The sequence below is a fragment of the Marmota flaviventris genome, chromosome 18 (genome assembly GCF_047511675.1).
Source record: "Marmota flaviventris isolate mMarFla1 chromosome 18, mMarFla1.hap1, whole genome shotgun sequence".
Classification (NCBI taxonomy): Eukaryota; Metazoa; Chordata; class Mammalia; order Rodentia; family Sciuridae; genus Marmota; species Marmota flaviventris.
In genome coordinates, this window is record NC_092515.1 from 50,551,685 (window position 1) to 50,570,621 (window position 18,937).

At 36.0% G+C, this 18,937-nt stretch overlaps 1 protein-coding gene across 3 annotated transcripts in view; it reads left to right on the forward strand.

Annotated features, from left to right (window-relative positions):
- The window catches only part of Phlpp2 (PH domain and leucine rich repeat protein phosphatase 2), a 77,466-nt gene that overhangs the window by 11,112 nt on the left and 47,417 nt on the right, over window positions 1-18,937 (forward strand). For 2 of the 3 annotated variants that reach the window (XM_027933322.2, XM_071604320.1), the window contains one exon: window positions 7,364-7,497. In XM_027933322.2, coding sequence (XP_027789123.1) covers window positions 7,364-7,497 — 134 coding nt within the window. Of the gene's footprint in view, window positions 1-7,363; window positions 7,498-18,937 lie in introns of those variants that run through there. The other variant, XM_071604321.1, reaches the window with a different exon arrangement.

The following is an 18,937-nucleotide window of genomic DNA, read 5'->3' on the forward strand; positions in this document are numbered from 1 at the left end:
CCCATTTTATGGCTATACTGTAAATTATTTAAAATTGAGAGATAATATGCAATAATGCTATAGAGGTTAGATTATAGAATGAGAGTGCATGGGTTCAAATTCTGGCTCTGACATTACTATATAAATATATAATGATCAGTGCCTTGGTTTACTTTTTTGTAAGCTGGAAGATAATAATATTTACACTGTAGAGTTGTTATGAGGATTAAATTATGTGTTATACAGATTAAATGAATTAATACATACCTGTAAAGTACTGCTTAAATTGTTCATTTAGGAAGCTTGTGAAAATAGATTTTGATTCAGTAGGTGTGGGAGAGGGCCTGAGATTGTGTATTTCTGTTAAGTTCCCAAGTGTGATGTATTATACTTTGATTAGTAAGGGAGTACATGATGCCTGGCTCCTACCTTTTTCTGTTGATTACACCCAGGGCCTCTCACATGCTTTGCATGTGTTCTACCACTGAGCTACACCCCAGCCCCAAGTACTCAATAAATATTTCCTATTAGGGTTGTTTCAAATAATTGAACTCTTAGTAGTGTTGTGTAGATTAAACCAGTGCCTATAAATCTTTACATTTCTGATTTTTCCAGGTGGGGCCTAGAAATGGATTATAGGGACTAAAATCTTTGGTTTCTCTAAATCATTCTTTATTTCCTCAACTTTTTTTACATTCATGTACTTGTCACTTAAGTATGAGTGAAAGTTTCTGACTTAATAGAAGTTTAGCACTTAAAGGTGCTAAACTTTAAGCACTAGAGTGATACCTGTTAGTGAAAGTAAGTCTGCCCATCACTAACATACCACAGTGTGCCCCCCACCCCATTTACGTGGCGGAGGACAGGTTTTTTTGATTGTCATAACTACTGGGGAGAGTCACCAGCATTTAGATTTAGAGGGTAAGGAATTGAGAGGCTTAGGGTCTTCATAGTGTAGGATAGCAAAGAATTGTCCTATACCAAAAGCCAGGAACTTCCCATTGGGAATTACTGGTTCCATGCCCTTCCCTCCCCACCCCACCCCCTTTTTTAAAAATTAATGTGAAACAGACCTAGAGTCCAGGTTGAAAGTGCAATCCTCAGGCTGGCTTGTGGTAGAGCTGCAGTTAGAACACCCACATCTAACCACCCAGTCTATTCCTTGCATTATTCTTTGTGACCCTTTCTTTTCTATTGAACTGTCAAGTGATAAATGATACTGTAGTAAGGTTAGTGTAATCATTGCCTTCTGTCTGAAGGGTTGTAAGGAGATCATATGTAATAAAATGGATTGACCTTTGATTCTTAGTCATCAAAATAACTTAAGATTTCTAAGTGTTTGATAGCCATCTTTAAGATAAGCTGAGAACTAATAGGATGTTTATAGCAGATGATAATACTCTTGCTATTTGGGATTGAGTTCTAGGTCCCTTTTCTGTCATTGACTTGTTGGGTAACTTCTGAGTCAGCAAAATTTTGTTTACAGTGCGCATGCACACGCACTTTTTTTTCTTTCCCTTTTTGCCATGCTGGGGATCAGACACTTGGCTTTGCACATGTTGGTCAAGTGCCGTACCACTAAGCTACAATCTCAGCCCTATTTACCATATTTTGAACTGAACTGATTACCCATGAGTTCGGGAGAATGAGGTTTTTTTTTTGTTTTGTGCTTCATTCATATTTTTGTACTACTTAAAAAACTGTAAAAGAATGTATTATAAATACAAAATTGGAATATAAATAATTTATTTTGAAATAATTTTTAAATATTTTAATACTTCTGAAATCAGCATGTATCTTACTGTTTATGGTAGGTCACAATTTAATTGGCAGTGTTTTTTCTTCCTTAATGGTTATTCTGACACCATAGGATTTACTGCAGGGTACTTCTGACACTGATCACCAGGGTTAGTGTTGACTTCAAATATTAAAGGGCATGGTCCTGCTGTGTGTGATGTTGCATGTCTGTAATCCAACCTACTTAGAAGACTGAGGCAGGAGGATCCTAATTTCCAGTCCAGCCTAGGCAACTTAACAAGATCCTGTCTCAAAATAAAAAATGAAAAGGGAGGGGGATGTAGTTCAGTACCAGTACCACTGGGCTTCAGTACCCAATACTGCTAAAAATAAATAAATAAATAGAGGACATGGGTCCTATTAAGATTGCCTTATTCCAGCTGCTCTTTGAGGGTCTCCAGGCCACTTGTATTTCTGAGTAATTGTTTACAGATTTGGAAGTTCCTACAACCCCCTTGGATTCAATAATTTGGTGAAAAGACTCACAAAACTCAAAAAGTTCTGTACTTACAGTTACAGTTTTAATATAAGAATACAAATCAGAATCAGCCAACTGAGGAGATATAGGGTGAAGTCTGGAAAGTCCCCTGTGAAGAGCTTCTGTGCCTTCTCCCATTGAATCTGGGTCTGTTACCCGCTGGCACTTCACCAATCAGGAAGCTTTGCTGAACTTCAACAAATGTTTATTAGGACTTCATTACAAAGCCATGGTTGCTTGGATCATTATCTATGTGCCTGAACTCAATCTCCAGCTCCTTGGTTTCCCTGCCCAGGTCAGGTTGGCACCAATCCTCAACCTTTCGTGACTGGCTCCCATCCTGAGTCACCTTGTCTCCTAGCTAGTAACCTAGCATGGGGTGGGGGTGGGTTTAAGAAACTGTCAATAGCAAAGACACTCTTCATTCAAGATTTAGAATCTATCTACGAACAAAGGACAATAATGGTGCATAAAACATAGTGTATCTTTCAAATGATGGTATATTAGTCATTATAAAATAATGGTAATTTTAAAACAACCTTTTTAGGTTCCATGGTATGGCTAAGTTGACATATGAAGTGTTTTGAGCTCTCTTCTACATAAATTATTTTAGTTGCATAAAATAATGTTTGTCTAAAAGATAATTGATTTTGTAATGAAACTGATACAAGTTCAAAGGCTGATGTCATTATGTACTAGTTGTGTGACTCTGAATCTTGTGACTCTCCCAACCTCATTTTTCTTATTTGCAAAATAGCCATGGTTTTGTAATATTTTAAATACCTTCAGCACAGTGTCAAGTGTAAGTATCTGTATTATCATTTGAATTTTTCATGGTATTGTTGATTTAACATTTGCAGATTTTATCTTTGTAGGTGGAAAGGAATTGAGTTTTAATCCGAATTTGATGTATGAATGCCACAGTGTTTTTTTGTTATGTCTTTGATACTATGTGTTACTCCATGTGTTGAATTTTAATAGTTTGTGCTTTTGCTCTCTACCATTACTAGAACTTTTTTGTGTGTGTGTGTGTGGTGCTGGGTATTGAATTCAGGGCCTTGCACATACTAGGCAAATACTGTACCTCTGATCTACATCCTCAATACATAATTAGAACTCTTGTGAAATGATACTTAGAATGAAATTTACTCTTACATGTATCTTAACTATGTGCACTGTTCAGAATAAGAAATATAGAAAAATATTACTGTTGGCTAAGAGAGACAATCTGCTGTTGATACATTGATGCATTGTGTGGCTTTTTTTTTTTTTTAATTTTTTTTTTTCATTGTAGGTGGACCTAATACCTTTATTTTATTTATTTATTTTTATGTGGTGCTGAGGATGGAACCCAGGGCCTCATATGTGTGAGGCAAGCACTCTGATACTGAGCCACAATCCCAGACTGGGTGGCTGGTTTGATGAGAAATAATCATATGCACCTATATTCAGATTTACATAGACTATAGTATTGCCAACCTAAAGCAGTATTATAAGTAGTTCAACTGCTAAATGTAACTTTTTGTTGCTAGCATTACTATTTTCTACATTATTCTATTTTGCAGTATATAATTTCTTTTTGATTTGTGAGAAACTTAACAAATAGTAAATTACTAGCCTGTTAAACTTTTGGAACTTTGAAACAAAAAATTGAGCTGTAAGCATATTATAGCATTTCCCTCCCTGATACTGTACTCTCTTAAGCACATGAGTTTAATGAGTAAATGGAATCTTTCATTTTACTTGTTTTTGTACTTCTTTAAACGTTACTTATTTACTCATTTATGCTAAATTAATGAGAGCAGATATGGAGGTCTCTTGTTTGTTTGTTTGTTTTTTTGCCATCAGGGAAAATACTTTAAGTATAAATATGTAAAGAGGATTTCCAAAATTTTTTAAAAAATATTTTTAGTTATAGTTGAACACAAAACCTTTATTTTATTTATTTATTTTTTTATGTGGTGCTGAGAATCAAACCTAGTGCCTCACACATGCTAGGCAAGTGCTCTACCACTGAGCCACAACCCCAGCCTGAGGATTTCCAAAATTTACAGAGCCTTTTTTAGGCCAGGGAATTTGATCATGTAAAATATGTAAATTAGTGTTTCCATTTCTCTAAGTTTTCTAGAGAAAAATAGGAAAATTGAACAAGCAAGAGTTAGCTTGAAAGTATAATTATTTCTTGGTCCTGAATATGTGATCATTATATGGAATTATAGTATTTAAACACATTGAACTCTATATCCTGCAATAGTAGGGTTTAGGTGGAATTTGTATTATATTAGGAAGATGTCTTGGATAGTCCAGAGATTCTTTTTCTATTTCTTTCTTTCTTTCTTTTTTTTTGGTAGTGGCAATCAAACCCAGGGCCTTGCACATGCTAGGGAGGCATTCTACCACTGAGTTACATCTCTAGACCTTTTTTATTTTGAGACAGGAGTCTTGCTAAATTGCCCAGGTTGATCTTGAACTTGTGATCCTCCTGCCTTAGACTCTTGAGTTAGCTGGGATATTAGTTATGTGCCACCATGCCTGTTTAGGTGACCTGAGTTCTAAAAGAGGGTGGTAGTCAATGTGGCCCAATTTGATTCCTACAGGAGTCTCTTCCAGCATATTTCTGATAGATGGCTCGCTGGTTCTGTGAGCAATTTTGAAAGACAGTGTGTTTGACTATTGAGCATCACTAGTTATTAAATCCTTCCTCATGTTTTAGTTCAAATCTACCTATGCAACTTCTCATTGTTACTCGTCCCATTCATAGGAGCAATATAGAGTAAGTTTTATTCTTCTTGACATCTGACGATATAGCTCTTTGCACCTTCAGACTCTGTTTTCAACTTCATCTTTCTTCAGTATTCTTCTTATTACATGGTTAGTTTACTCTGCCAATATGCAGAATATTAAAAGTTCCTCTTAAAAATAAAAAAAAAATCAAAATAAAAAAAATTTTTTTTCAGCAAAATTCTACCATTGTGCTGGGAAAATGCCTAATGAATGCCATAGACCCTTGTGAATTTTTGTTTCCCTTTGGCTAGGGGTTAATTGATGTTTTTTTCACTGAAAAGCTTGTTTTCACTTTCATTAAATTCAATATTTATTGATCTTTATGAACTTTATTTCCCTTTGGTCTTTGGTTCTTTGTAGTAGTTTGTTCTGAGTTTATTTTATAGTTTCTGGAATCTAAAAGACTGAAGTGAGTAGCAGATGGTTGTTTTATTTTTGTCGTTTTTGCACATCAGCTTGATTTCTATTCCTCAGTTACCATTTTGATGCAGTTGTTTACATGCAGCTTTGTAGTGTTCCTGTTTCATTACATTTTTTACTTAAGTATTATTGCCAACAGCATTTTACAGTTTTTTAACTATCAAGTACAGATGTCCTTTTTATCTTTTTGCCATGATGAGAAGTATATAATTTTCTTCTAATCAACAAAATGCAGTTCTAATCCTAAACTTTTTTAGAATTATAATTGTCAAGTTTTTTTAGAATTATAATTGTCAAGTTATTGTGAATACTTTGTACATGTAAGATATTTTACTATATACTTTGTTATGCAATATCTTGTTGTAACTAAATAAATTTAACAATACCTCTTTGAGTTAGATTTTTATTGCTTACTCCCATTTTACTGATGAGGAGTTTAAAACAAGAAGGGTAAATAATTATACAGTGGCATGCAGTTGCTAAATGGTAGACTCAGATCCAGGCAGTCTAACTTGTAGCCCATATTCTTAGCCCCATGGAAGCAGTAATTATAGTTTGCTTTCTGATAAAAACATTGTGAGAGATCTGTCTTGCTGTTTTGACTGGTATAGCTAGCACCTTTTGTCCACATACAAGTTGATCTTTTTGTTTTAAAATATTTTATAAGTATTTATTTATTTATAAGTCTGTTTGATTTAAAATACAGTGTCACCAGGGGCCATAAATGATTACCAGACATTTTGGTTTTATCTTAGCTTTTAGTGAGGATGATTCTGGGGGATTTATTGGGCTATTCATTCACCTATGAAGCTGGTAGAAATATATAGCATTTGGAACAGTAGATAACCCTAAAGTCTACACCTATAGTTGCTTGCATAACTTATATGAAGACAGTTATGGCCAAGTATTACCTTTTACATATAATAATTTTACTGCCTTTAAAATTGACCAAAGATTTTCAAAGCATTCTGCAGGGTCTCAGAGATTCTTTAAAGGCGTATTTAAGGTCAAAACTATTTTATAGTAAGATATTAATTTTCTTTTTCATTTGCAGTCCCTCATGTGGAACTTTCTAGAGACTGGGACATGATATCTCAACAGAGTGAAGACAGAAGCAGATTTGAGAATTCAGCTTTCTTATATTAAACCAGTGGTTAAAGTTACAAAAATATAACTCACTAAACATTTTTATTTTTGAAAAAAATTTAAAAATATTTTTGTTAATGAGCTTATTATTTTAAGGCAAATGAATAAATCTTTGGAAATTCTTAATTTTAATTTCTAATATATTAAAAATCTATGGAGTATGCTCCATGTAAACAGAAGCCCTTTGAGGTTCTCAAAGAATGTAAAGAGACTGAGCTGGGTGTGGTGGTACACTCCTGTAATCCCAGCAATTTGGGAGGATACAGCAGGAGGCTCACAAGTTAAAAGCCAGCCTTATTAACTTATTGAGGCCCTAAGCAACTTAGTAAGACTCTGTCTCAAAATAAAATATAAAGAGGGGAAGGGATGTGATTCACTGTTTAAGGGCCCCTGGGTCCAATTCCTGGTACCCACCACCTCACCCCCCCCCCCCCCCCCCGCCAAAAAAAAAAGACTAAAACTTTGAAAACTGCTTGTTTAGTAGTTGTATCATATGATACTGAAGGAGATCTTGACCTAGAAATTTAAAAAAACAAGTGTATCAAAAGATTAAAAAACTAAATGAAGGGCTAGGAATATAGCTTAGTTAGTAGAGTGCTTACCTCACATACCCAAGGCCCTGGGTTCAGTCCCCAGCACCATACACACACACACACACACACACACACACACACACACAAAACAAAACAAAAAATCCCCAAACCTAAATGAAGCATTTTTATTACTTACCAAATGTTTTTCTTTTTATTGTGTGAGCAGGAGACTGGAACCCACTGAACGACCTCTTCAGATCATTTATGAGTACTTATCCAAGCTGGGATTTGAGGATCCTGTACGCATACAGGAGGAAGCTACAAATCCTGACCTTGGCTGTATGATTCGATTTTATGGTGGTAAGAGTTTATCAGTGGCTTTGTGAATATCTTCACTACTTTTAAGTTGATTATTTATGCTCCATCTGCCTTCAGCTTTTTAAAAATATTTTCTCAGAATCTATTTTTGACCTAGTTAACTAATGTAGTTAAAGACCATTAAGCTACAAGAAAAACAAAGGGTTAGGGAGTGAGGAAAGATTCTAAAGTATTAGCAGTAGTATCTTTCCTTTATAGTTTTTGTTCTTTTATTTTGTTAATTTATTAGTTATTTTTATACCTTTGCCAGAATTGTGATTGAATCATGCTTTTAGTATGAGTTATGTTTTCAAGCTCCTGGTAAAGTCTGTGAACTTTTGGATAGCTCAGTAGTGTTGAAAAGTAGTGATTATCATATATGACTTGTCATTTGATGAATGTCAAATTTGTATATGGTGAATTCATGGGTTTTAAATCATGGATTTTTTGGGGGGTGGTGTGGGGTACTGTGGATTGAACTCAGGGGTACTCAATTACTGAGCCACATCCCCAGCCCTGTTTTGTATTTTACTTAGAGACAGGATCTCACTGAGTAACTTAGTGCCTCACCATTTCTGAGGCTGACTTTGAACTCAGTGATCTCCTGCCTCAGTTTCTGGAATCCCTGGGATAATAGGCGTGTGCCACCACTCCTGGCTTAAATTGTAGATTTTTAACTTTGTCTTCTCTTCTGTACATTCCCCACCTGCCAGCCTGTTTCTCCATTTTATATATATAAATATATACGTGTGTGTGTATCTTATTTTAATAAGTCTTAATTTTATTGATAAATAAATATATATTTATAAATATAAATTTTTATATATATTTATATATATATATATTTTTAAAATACTGGAGATTAAACATAGGGATGCTTATCCACTGAGCCACATCCCCAGCCCTTTTAAAAAATTTTTATTTTGAGTCAGGCTCTTGCTAAGTTGCTTAGGACCTCACTAAGTTGCTGAGGCTAGTCTCAAACTTGCGACCTCCTGCCTCAGCCTCCTGAGTCATTGGAATTACAGGTGTGTACCACCTTACTTGGCTAAAATGAGATACTTTTATGAATGTATCTAATTCTATATAACCTACTAATACTACCACTAAGTAAAATTCATTGAGCACTAACTGTATACCTTTATACTTATGAATTGTCTAAATTACTCATTATAGTGATGCTGTAGTAGCTACTAAACTGTTTTACAGATGAGAAAACTGAAGTAGAGTTTAACTATGCTCAATGTCATATTATTAGCAAGTGACAGACACATTTGACCCATAACAGTTTTGAATTTATATGACTCACTTACCAAACAAGCCAGGATAGTTAATTTATTAATGTATATAATCATGTGCTAAGATTCTTTGCTCTCCCCATCCTTTTTTGATTTAGTTTTTTCTGTATACTTATTTTTGTTTTTGATTGCTGTTACTGGGGATTGAACCCAGGGCCGCTTAACCACTGAGCCACATCCTCAGCCCTTTTTATTTGTTATTTTGAGACAGAGTCTCACTCAATTGCTGAGGCTGGCTTTAAACTTGTGATCCTCTTGCCTCAGCCTCCTGAGCCACTGGGATTACAGGCACATGCCATTGTGCCTAGCTCTGTATACTTTTTATTTATTTTTAGATGTTGATGGACCTTTATTTTATTTGCTTATTTATATGCAGTGCTGAAAATTGAACCCAGTGCCTCACAAGTGTGAAGCAAGTGCTGTACTGCTGAGCTACAACTACAGCCCCTAGCTTTGTATAACTTTTTTTAAGAATATTTATTTTTTAGTTTTAGGTGGACACAATATCTTTATTTTGTTTTTATGTGGTGCTGAGAATCGAACCCAGTGCCTCACGCATGCTAGGCGAGCGCACTACCACTTGTGCCATATCTCCAGCTCCCTAACTTTTTGATATAACTCTTAAACATATGATAAGTCAGTTTTATTTAATGCACTTCATATTTTACTTACAATTTTTGTCATTGTGCTGTTTTATGTCATAGTTGATTAAAAGTTGGTTTAATTTTATTATATTACCATTAATTTCTGTCTTTGGGAATGGTCTGTGTTCTGTGGTCTTGCTTTTGTTTTGTTTTGTTTTTTTCCTTTTGCTTCTGTGTAATGATCATTCTGGCAAGATTTTTTTCCTTTTCTCATTTACCTTTGGCTGCAGCATATTAATATTGATCTGTAGCATATTAATTTTTTTTTCTTTCTTTTTGGTTAAATATTCTGATTTGCAGCTATCCTGTATCCAGCGTTTGAGAATTAAAAACCCAAGGAAGAAATAAGTTTTGAAGTTAATTCTGGAAATAAATCCATGTTAAGGATTATTATGATTAAAGTCTAAGTAATTTTTGTATTTCTTAATTTCTTAGAGCATTATAAGATCTTAAGCACTATAAGATCTAGGGCCTGGCTAAGTTGCTGAGGAAGTTATTTCACTTATCACTTATGTAATACAATACTATGCAGTCCTAAAAAGATTGGGGTTGATTTTTTTCTTTAAACTGAAGTGTAATAGTTTTCATTATCAATTAAGTTAAAAAGAAAGGTACAGAGAGTATATAGAATATGTTACTTATTATCTAACAAAGACAAGAAAATATACATTCACAGACATATATAGTTCTTAAATTCTTGAGTGATATGAGAGTGAATGAACAAATGAGGGAGTAAATTCCAGAAGAGGGAAATATAAATAAAATCTTTTGGTAGTTCATGGGGGGAAATGGTTGTTAGGTTAAAGTTAAATCTGAGAGAATTCATTAAGACTAATTTAAGGAGTGTACCTACTTAATGTCATATAACTTGGTTGAAATAAAAATCAACTTGGAATAGGTATATGCTCATTATCTGTGATTGAACCTGAGTTCTTCATTATACATTTTTTAAAATTTTTTTTTAGATTTATTTATTTATTTATTTATTGTTATTTTTTTTATTAGTTGTTCAAAACATTATAAAGCTCTTGACATATCATATTTCATACATTTGATTCAAGCGGATTATGAACTCTCATTTTTACCCCGTATACATATTGCAGATTCACATCGGTTCCACATCCACTTTTTTACATACTGCCATACTAGTGTCTGTTGTATTCTGCTGCCTTTCCTATCCTCTACTATCCCCCCTCCCCTCCCCTCCCCTCTCCTCCCATCTTCTCTCTGTACCCCATCTACCCCATCATTTCTCTCTCTCTGTTTTTTTTCCTCCTTTCCCCTCACTTCCTCTTATATGTAATTTTGTATAACAGTGAGGGTCTCCTTCCTTTACCATGCAATTTCCCTTCTCTCTCTCTTTCCCTCCCCCTTCTCGACCCTGTTTAATGGTGATATTCTTCTCATGCTCTTCCTCCCTATTCTGTTCTTAGTTGATCTCCTTATATCAAAGATGACATTTGGCATTTGTTTTTTAGGGATTGGCTAGCTTCACTTAGCATAATCTGCTCTAGTGCCATCCATTTCCCTGCAAATTCCATGATTTTGTCATTTTTTATTGCAGAGTAATACTCCATTGTGTATAAATGCCACATTTTTTTTTTATCCATTCATCTATTGAAGGGCATCTAGGTTGGTTCCACAGTCTAGCTATTGTGAATTGTGCTGCTACGAACATTGATGTAGCAGTATCCCTATAGTACGCTCTTTTAAGGTCTTCAGGGAATAGTCCAAGAAGGGCAATAGCTGGATCAAATGGTGGTTCCATTCCCAGCTTTCCCAGGAATCTCCATACTGCTTTCCAAATTGGCCGCACCAATTTGCAGTCCCACCAGCAATGTACAAGTGTACCCTTTTCCCCACATCCTCACCAGCACTTGTTGTTTGACTTCATAATGGCTGCCAATCTTACTGGAGTGAGATGGTATCTTAGGGTGGTTTTGATTTGCATTTCTCTGACTGCTAGAGATGGTGAGCATTTTTTCATGTACTTGTTGATTGATTGTATGTCCTCCTCTGAGAAGTGTCTGTTCAGGTCCTTGGCCCATTTGTTGATTGGGTTATTTGTTATCTTATTGTTTAATTTTTTGAGTTCTTTGTATACTCTGGATATTAGGGCTCTATCTGAAGTGTGAGGAGTAAAAATTTGTTCCCAGGATGTAGGCTCCCTATTTACCTCTCTTATTGTTTCTCTTGCTGAGAAAAAACTTTTTAGTTTAAGTAAGTCCCATCTGTTGATTCTTGTTATTAACTCTTGTGCTATGTGTGTCCTATTAAGGAATTTGGAGCCCGACCCCACAATATGTAGATTGGAGCCAACTTTTTCTTCTATCAGACGCAGAGTCTCTGATTTGATATCAAGCACCTTGATCCATTTTGAGTTAACTTTTGTGCATGGCGAGAGAAGGGGATTCAGTTTCATTTTGTTGCATATGGATTTCCAGTTTTCCCAGCACCATTTGTTGAAGATGCTGTCCTTCCTCCATTGCATGCTTTTAGCCTCTTTATCAAATATAAGATAGTTGTAACTTTGTGGATTAGTCTCTGTGTCCTCTATTCTGTACCATTGGTCCACCCACCTGTTTTGGTGCCAGTACCATGCTGTTTTTGTTACTATTGCTCTGTAGTATAGTTTGAAATCTGGTATCGCTATGCTGCCTGATTCACACTTCCTGCTTAGAGTTGCTTTTGCTATTCTGGGTCTTTTATTTTTCCATATGAATTTCATGATTGCTTTATCTATTTCTTCAAGAAATGCCATTGGGATTTTGATTGGCATTGCATTAAACCTATAGAGAACTTTTGGTAATATCACCATTTTGATGATGTTAGTTCTGCCTATCCATGAACAGGGTATATTTTTCCATCTTCTAAGATCTTCTTCTATTTCTCTCTTTAGAGAGAAATAGAAGAAGATCTGTAGTTTTCATTGTATAAGTCTTTCACCTCTTTTGTTAGGTTGATTCCCAAGTATTTTATTTTTTTTTGAGGATATTGTGAATGGGGTGGTTTTCCTCATTTCCATTTCAGAAGTTTTGTCGCTGATATACAGAAATGCCTTAGATTTATGCGTGTTGATTTTATATCCTGCCACTTTGCTGAATTCATTTATTAGTTCTAGTAGTTTCTTTGTAGACCCTTTTGGGTCTTCTAGGTATAGAATCATGTCGTTCTCAAATAGTGATAATTTAAGTTCTTCTTTTCCTATTTTTATGCCTTTAATTTCTTTCGCCTGTCTAATTGCTCTGGCCAGTGTTTTGAGAACTATATTGAATAGAAGTGGTGATAGAGGGCATCCCTGTCTTGTTCCAGATTTTAGAGGGGATGCCTTCAATTTTTCTCCATTCAGAATGATACTAGCCTGAGGCTTAGCATAGATAGCTTTTACAATGTTGAGATAAGTTCCTGTTATCCCTAGTTTTCCTAATGTTTTGAACATAAAGGGATGCTGTACTTTGTCGAATGCTTTTTCTGCGTCTATTGAGATGATCATATGGTTCTTATCTTTAAGTCTATTGATGTGGTGAATAACATTTATTGATTTCCGTATATTGAACCATCCTTGCATCCCAGGGATGAATCCTACTTGATCATGGTGCACAATTTTTTTGATGTGTTTTTGTATCCTATTCGCCAGAATTTTATTGAGGATTTTTGCATCTAGGTTCATTAGAGATATTGGTCTGTAGTTTTCTTTCTTTGAGGTGTCTTTGTCTGGTTTCGGAATCAGGGTGATGTTGGCCTCATAGAATGAATTTGGAAGAGCTCCCTCTTTTTCTGTTTCCTGAAATAATTTGAAAAGTATTGGTATTAATTCTTCTTTAAAGGTTTTGTAAAACTCTGCTGTATACCCATCCGGTCCTGGGCTTTTCTTGGTTGGTAGTCTTTTGATTGCTTCTTCTATTTCATCCATTGATATTGGTCTGTTCAAGTTGTGTGTATCCTCCTGACTGACTCAGTCTGGACAAATCGTATGACTTAAGAAATTTATCGATGTCTTCACTATCTTCTATTTTATTGGAATATAGGGTTTCAAAATAATTTCTAATTGTCTTCTGTATTTCTGTAGCATCTGTTGTGATATTGCCTTTTTCATCCCGTATGTTAGTAATTTGAGTTCTCTCTCTTCTTCTCTTCGTTAGCATGGCTAAGGGTCTGTCAATCTTACTTATTTATTTTTTCGAAGAACCAACTTTTTGTTTTGTCAATTTTTTCAATATTTTCTTTTGTTTGAATTTCGTTGATTTCCGCTCTGATTTTAATTATTTCTTGACTTCTGTTTTGCTGTTGTTTTGCTCTTCCTTTTCTAGGGCTTTGAGATGAAGTGTGAGCTCATTTATTTGTTGGTTTTTTCTTTTTTGAGGAATGACCTCCAGGCGATGAATTTCCCTCTTAAAACTGCTTTCATTGTGTCCCATAGATTCCGATATGTTGTGTCTGTATTTTCATTTATCTCTAAGAATTTTTTGATTTCCTCCTTTATGTCTTCTGTAACCCATTGATCATTCAGTAACATATTGTTCATTTTCCATGTGATGTAGGATTTTTCCTTCCTTCTTTTATCATTGATTTCCAGTTTCATTCCATTATGATCAGATAAAATGCATGGTATTATCTCCACCCCTTTATATTTACTGAGGGTTGCCCTATGGCATAATATATGGTCTATTTTTGAGAAGGATCCATGTGCTACTGAGAAAAAAGTATATCCACTTGATGATGGTTAATATATTCTATATATGTCAGTTAAGTCTAGGTTATTGATTGTGATATTGAGTTCTATAGTTTCTTTATTCAACTTTTGTTTGGAGGATCTGTCCAATGGTGAGAGAGGTGTGTTGAAGTCACCCATAATTATTGTGTTGTGGTCTATTTGATTCTTGAACTTGAGGAGAGTTTGTTTTATGAACGTTGCAGCACCCTTATTTGGTGCATAAATATTGATAATTGTTATGTCTTGTTGGTGAATGGTTCCTTTTAACAGTATATAATGTCCTTCCTTATCCCTTTTGATTAACTTAGTCTGAAGTCGATTTTATTCGATATGTGGATGGCCACCCCTGCTTGCTTACGAGGACTGTGTGCGTGGTATATTTTTTCCCAACCTTTCACCTTCAGCCTGTGTATGTCTTTTCCAATCAGTTGTATCTCCTGGAGGCATCATATTGTTGGATTTGTTTTTTCAATCCATGTTACCAGCCTATGTCGCTTTATTGGAGAGTTTAAGCCATTAACGTTTAGAGTTACTATTGATATATGGTTTGTACTCCAGCCATGTTTGATTATTTATCTTTTTTTTTTTTTTTTAAATTTGGTTTGTTTCTCCATGATTAGCTTTCCCTCCGCCCTCGGGCTTTACTGAGGTACTTCCCACTGTTGGTTTTGGTTATTGTTTTTCATTTCTTCCTCATGTAGTGTTTTGCTCAAGATGCTTTGCAATGCTGGTTTTCTGGCTGCAAATTCTTTTAACTTTTGTTTATCATGAAAGATTTTTATTTCGTTGTCGTACCTGAAGCTTAATTTTGCTGGATACAAAATTCTTGGTTGGCATTCATTGTCTTTCAGTGTTTGAAATATGTTGTTCCAGGATCTTCTCGCTTTCAGCGTCTGTGATGAAAAATCCGTTGTTAACCTTATTGGTTTACCCCAGAATATAATCTGCCTCCTTTATCTTGTAGCTTTTAATATTTTCTCTTTGTTCTGTATATTGGATATCTTCATAACAATGTGTCTTGGCGTTGGTCTAATGTGATTTTGTATGCTCGGTGTCCTGTATGCATCTACAATTTGTACATCTGTTTCCTTTTTTATTTCTGGAAAGTTTTCTATAGTTATTTCATTCAGCAGGTTGCTCATTCCCTTGGTTTGAACCTCTGTACCTTCCTCTATCCCGATGACTCTTAAGTTTGGTTTTTTAATGTTATCCCATATCTCTTGGATGTTTTTCTCGTGATTTTTTTTACCAGCCTTTCTGAGTTGGCTAGACTCTTTTCAAGATGATATATTTTGTCTTCATTATCTGACGTTCTGGCTTCTACTTGCTCTACTCTGTTAGTGATCCTCTCATTTGAGTTTTTAATTTGGTTTATAGTTTCCTTCATTTCTAGGATTATTTTTGATATTTTTTATAATCTCTATCTCCTGATAAAGATGCTTATTTGCTTCTTTTATCTGTTTATGTAATTCATTTTCAATGTTTTCTTTCATTGTTTGAATTTGCTGTCTCATATCCTCTTTAAGATTCCATTCCATCTGTCTAAGGTATTCCTTGAGTTCTTTATTTGACCATTTTTCTGATGCCTCTAGTTCCTCCTGAATATTTAGGCTGTCCTGCATTGTTTGTACTTCTTTTCTTCCTTGCTTTTTCATGCTGCTCATGTTACTTCTTGTTGTGTTTGACTGCTGAGTTACTGTTTACTCCTATAAATTTATTTGATGCTTGGGAGGAAAGGTATTAGAAGGGAAGGGAAGAAGTCACTAAAGCGAATGAGAGTAAACAGGTAGAATTCAAGGAAGGGGGAATAAGGAAATTGAAAAGAAATGAAAAGACAAAAGGAAAAAATAGAAAATAAAAAAAGAAAAAAAAATTAAAAAAAAATAAAAAATAAAAAAGAATAAAAAAAAAAATTTTAAATTTTAAAAAATAAAAAAATTAAAATAAAAAAAAAAACCCAAATAAAAAAAATTTTAATAAATGCAGTCTTAGAGTTTGATTAACTTCTCTTCCAGTAGGTGGAGCTGTGCCCACCGGGCCAAGCTTCTCCTCTCAATACGCGGGAACCAATCACTGTGCAGCAGCTCCTCCTCCCAGACTGGGAGGGTCTCCAATCCTGAGTGCCTAGGGCCTTTTCTTGTGTCTAGTTACTTCCCCACTTTTCCTCAAGCTAGGCCCTGCTCACCGGTGACGCTCACCACAATACTGGCTACACGCCAGGTCTGCTGCTCCCTGGAGCCCTATTTTCTTGAACGACTGGGCACACTCTCCCTGTTTGCCATTCCCTCAGACCCTAAGTTTGTGGAGCTTGGGGCTGAAAACCCTCAGCGTATTTTGCTTGCCCTCCAGTAGCCACGCCCCCTGTAGCTGGTGCAAGAGACCTCAGTTGTCAGCACTGGTGGGAGCGGTAGCCGGCGGTCCTGCGCCACTCCTGATTCCCTTGGTCTGACTATCGCACTCACGGGAGAGCTGGGAGGGATCCTTGAGGTTTCCCCGCTGTGTGGAGAGGGAAGGCTAGGGGTTACACACCTGTCGCCACCGGTTTCAATGAAGTTATCTCCTCCGCTGCATTCTGGTGACATCAGTTCTCTGCCATGGTGGTATCCCATGCAAATGGCGACGGTTCATTCCCTTTGTCGGGTGACCAGTGCAACGGGTGGGTCCTGACTGGCTCTTGCAAGCCCCGTCTCAATCCTGTGGCCACTGCCTATGAAGGCTCGGTTGGTATTAACCTCCGCAGGTTCAGAAGGGCCAACCAGTTGTTTCCACGGGATCGTTTAGTGCTGAGTCACAGTGGTTTGTATTCAAGACGCAGGCGAACGGGAGCTTGAATTCAGCTGGGCTCGGTGTGTGTTCTGAGAGGCACAGACTGTTTGCCCCAGATCCATGTCAGCTCAGCATTGCCTAGTGATCCTGAGCAAACAGCATTTAGATGGTTTAAGACTCCCTATGCCCGCGCAGCTGAAGAGTTCAGAGACTTGATCTCTCCACACCCACCGCCATGTTGCTCTCTTCATTATACATTTTTTTTTTAAGTGAAGCTTACTTGTTTTTTTTTTTTTTTTTTTAATTTTTTATTGTGGGTTGTTCAAAACATTACAAATTTCTTGACATATCATATTCCACACTTTGATTCAAGTGGGTTATGAACTCCCACCTTCACCCCATACCCAGATTGCAGAATCACATCAGTTACACATCCATTGATTTACAAATTGCCATACTAGTGTCTGTTGTGCTCCGCTCATTATACATTTTTATTCTAGAATGGAAGTTAGGCCTTAACCAGTGGACTGCTTTTTACTCATTGAGTGTTATTTTGCATTCAGGTGTAGTGGTCAACAATTGACTTTGGTGCCACTAGTTTTCTGCCATCACTAGATAAATTAAAGGATGACCGAATTTTAATATACCCTTAAGAGGATATCCTAGTGGAGTCTATGAGAATACCAGTTTATAGTACTTATATTTGTTAGTGGTATAGATAGGGGGTGTTAGGGAACTTCCTCTTAACTTAGAGAAGTTAGTATAATTTTAATGAGAAAATTTCAGAAAAGAGTTTTTTAGCCAGGTATAATTGGTGGCTAATGCCTGTAATCTCAACAACTTGGGAGGCTAAGGCAGAAGAATTGCAAGTTTCAGGCCAACTTAGTGAGACCCTGTCTCAAAAAATAAGTAAACATATAAACAGGGCTGGGATTGTAGCTCAGTGGTAGAGCACTACTGGGCTCAATTGCCAGTATTGAGGCAAAAAGAAAGAAAGGAAAGTGGTTTGTAAAGTTAATTATTCTTAAAAATTGGCAATATATGCATCTGGTACTGAAACCAAAAGATAGGTAGGTGGGTAGACAGGTGAGTCTATAGGATATCTGTAGGCCTGTAACAAATTGCCTCAAAGCTTAGTGATTTGAAATAATAATGAATATTTGTTTTCTAGTGCCTGTGGACTGGAAATCTAGGAGCGGCTTAGCTGGTTCTTGGGTCTGATGAGATTATACTCATCTGAACGTTTTAGTGGGACTAGAAGATTCATGAATTTCAATATGACTCACTCAGGGCTGTTACAGATCTCAGTCCTTGCCAGTTTCTTCTTATGTAGACTTCTTCATAGGGCTGTCTGTTTTCACAGCCTCCAGTGATGAGACATATACATATACCTATGCATGCATGTGTACACATGGAGGACTCTGTTTTTTTGAAAAGTCACCAAGATGTGGACTACTTTGTTTATTAAGAAGTGAGTCACTAAATACAGCCCCCCTATATAGAGGGAAAGGGGAATTAGACATTTTTTTTTTTTTTTTTTTTTTTGGTACCAGGGATTGAACCCAGGGGCACTTAACTACCGAGCAACATCCCCAGTCCCTTTTTGTATCTGATTTAGAAGCAGGGTCTCACTGAATTTCTTAGAGCCTTGCTAAGCTTATGAGGCTGCCTTTGAATTTGGAATCTCCTGCCTCGGCTTCCTGAACCACTATGTCTGGCTATACTCTAACTTTTGAGTGAAAATATCAAAGAATGTGTGTGATCAAAGCTTAAAATCATTGCAAAAAGTACTCCTTCCCTTTCACCTTTCTCCTCATGTTTTTCAGTTCCTGAACCCAGAGAAAACCGCAGTTAACAAAAGGAAAAATGTTTTTGAAATATTCTTTTTGAAGCAAATAGCTTAGTAATCAGCTTTAAATATTTTGTGTGGAGACTCTTGATGAGTCAGCTTAGTTAGAATACAGTGTTAATGAGGCTAAGGTCGTGAGGGCCTAAGTTCAAACTCATTTATATTGTGTTCT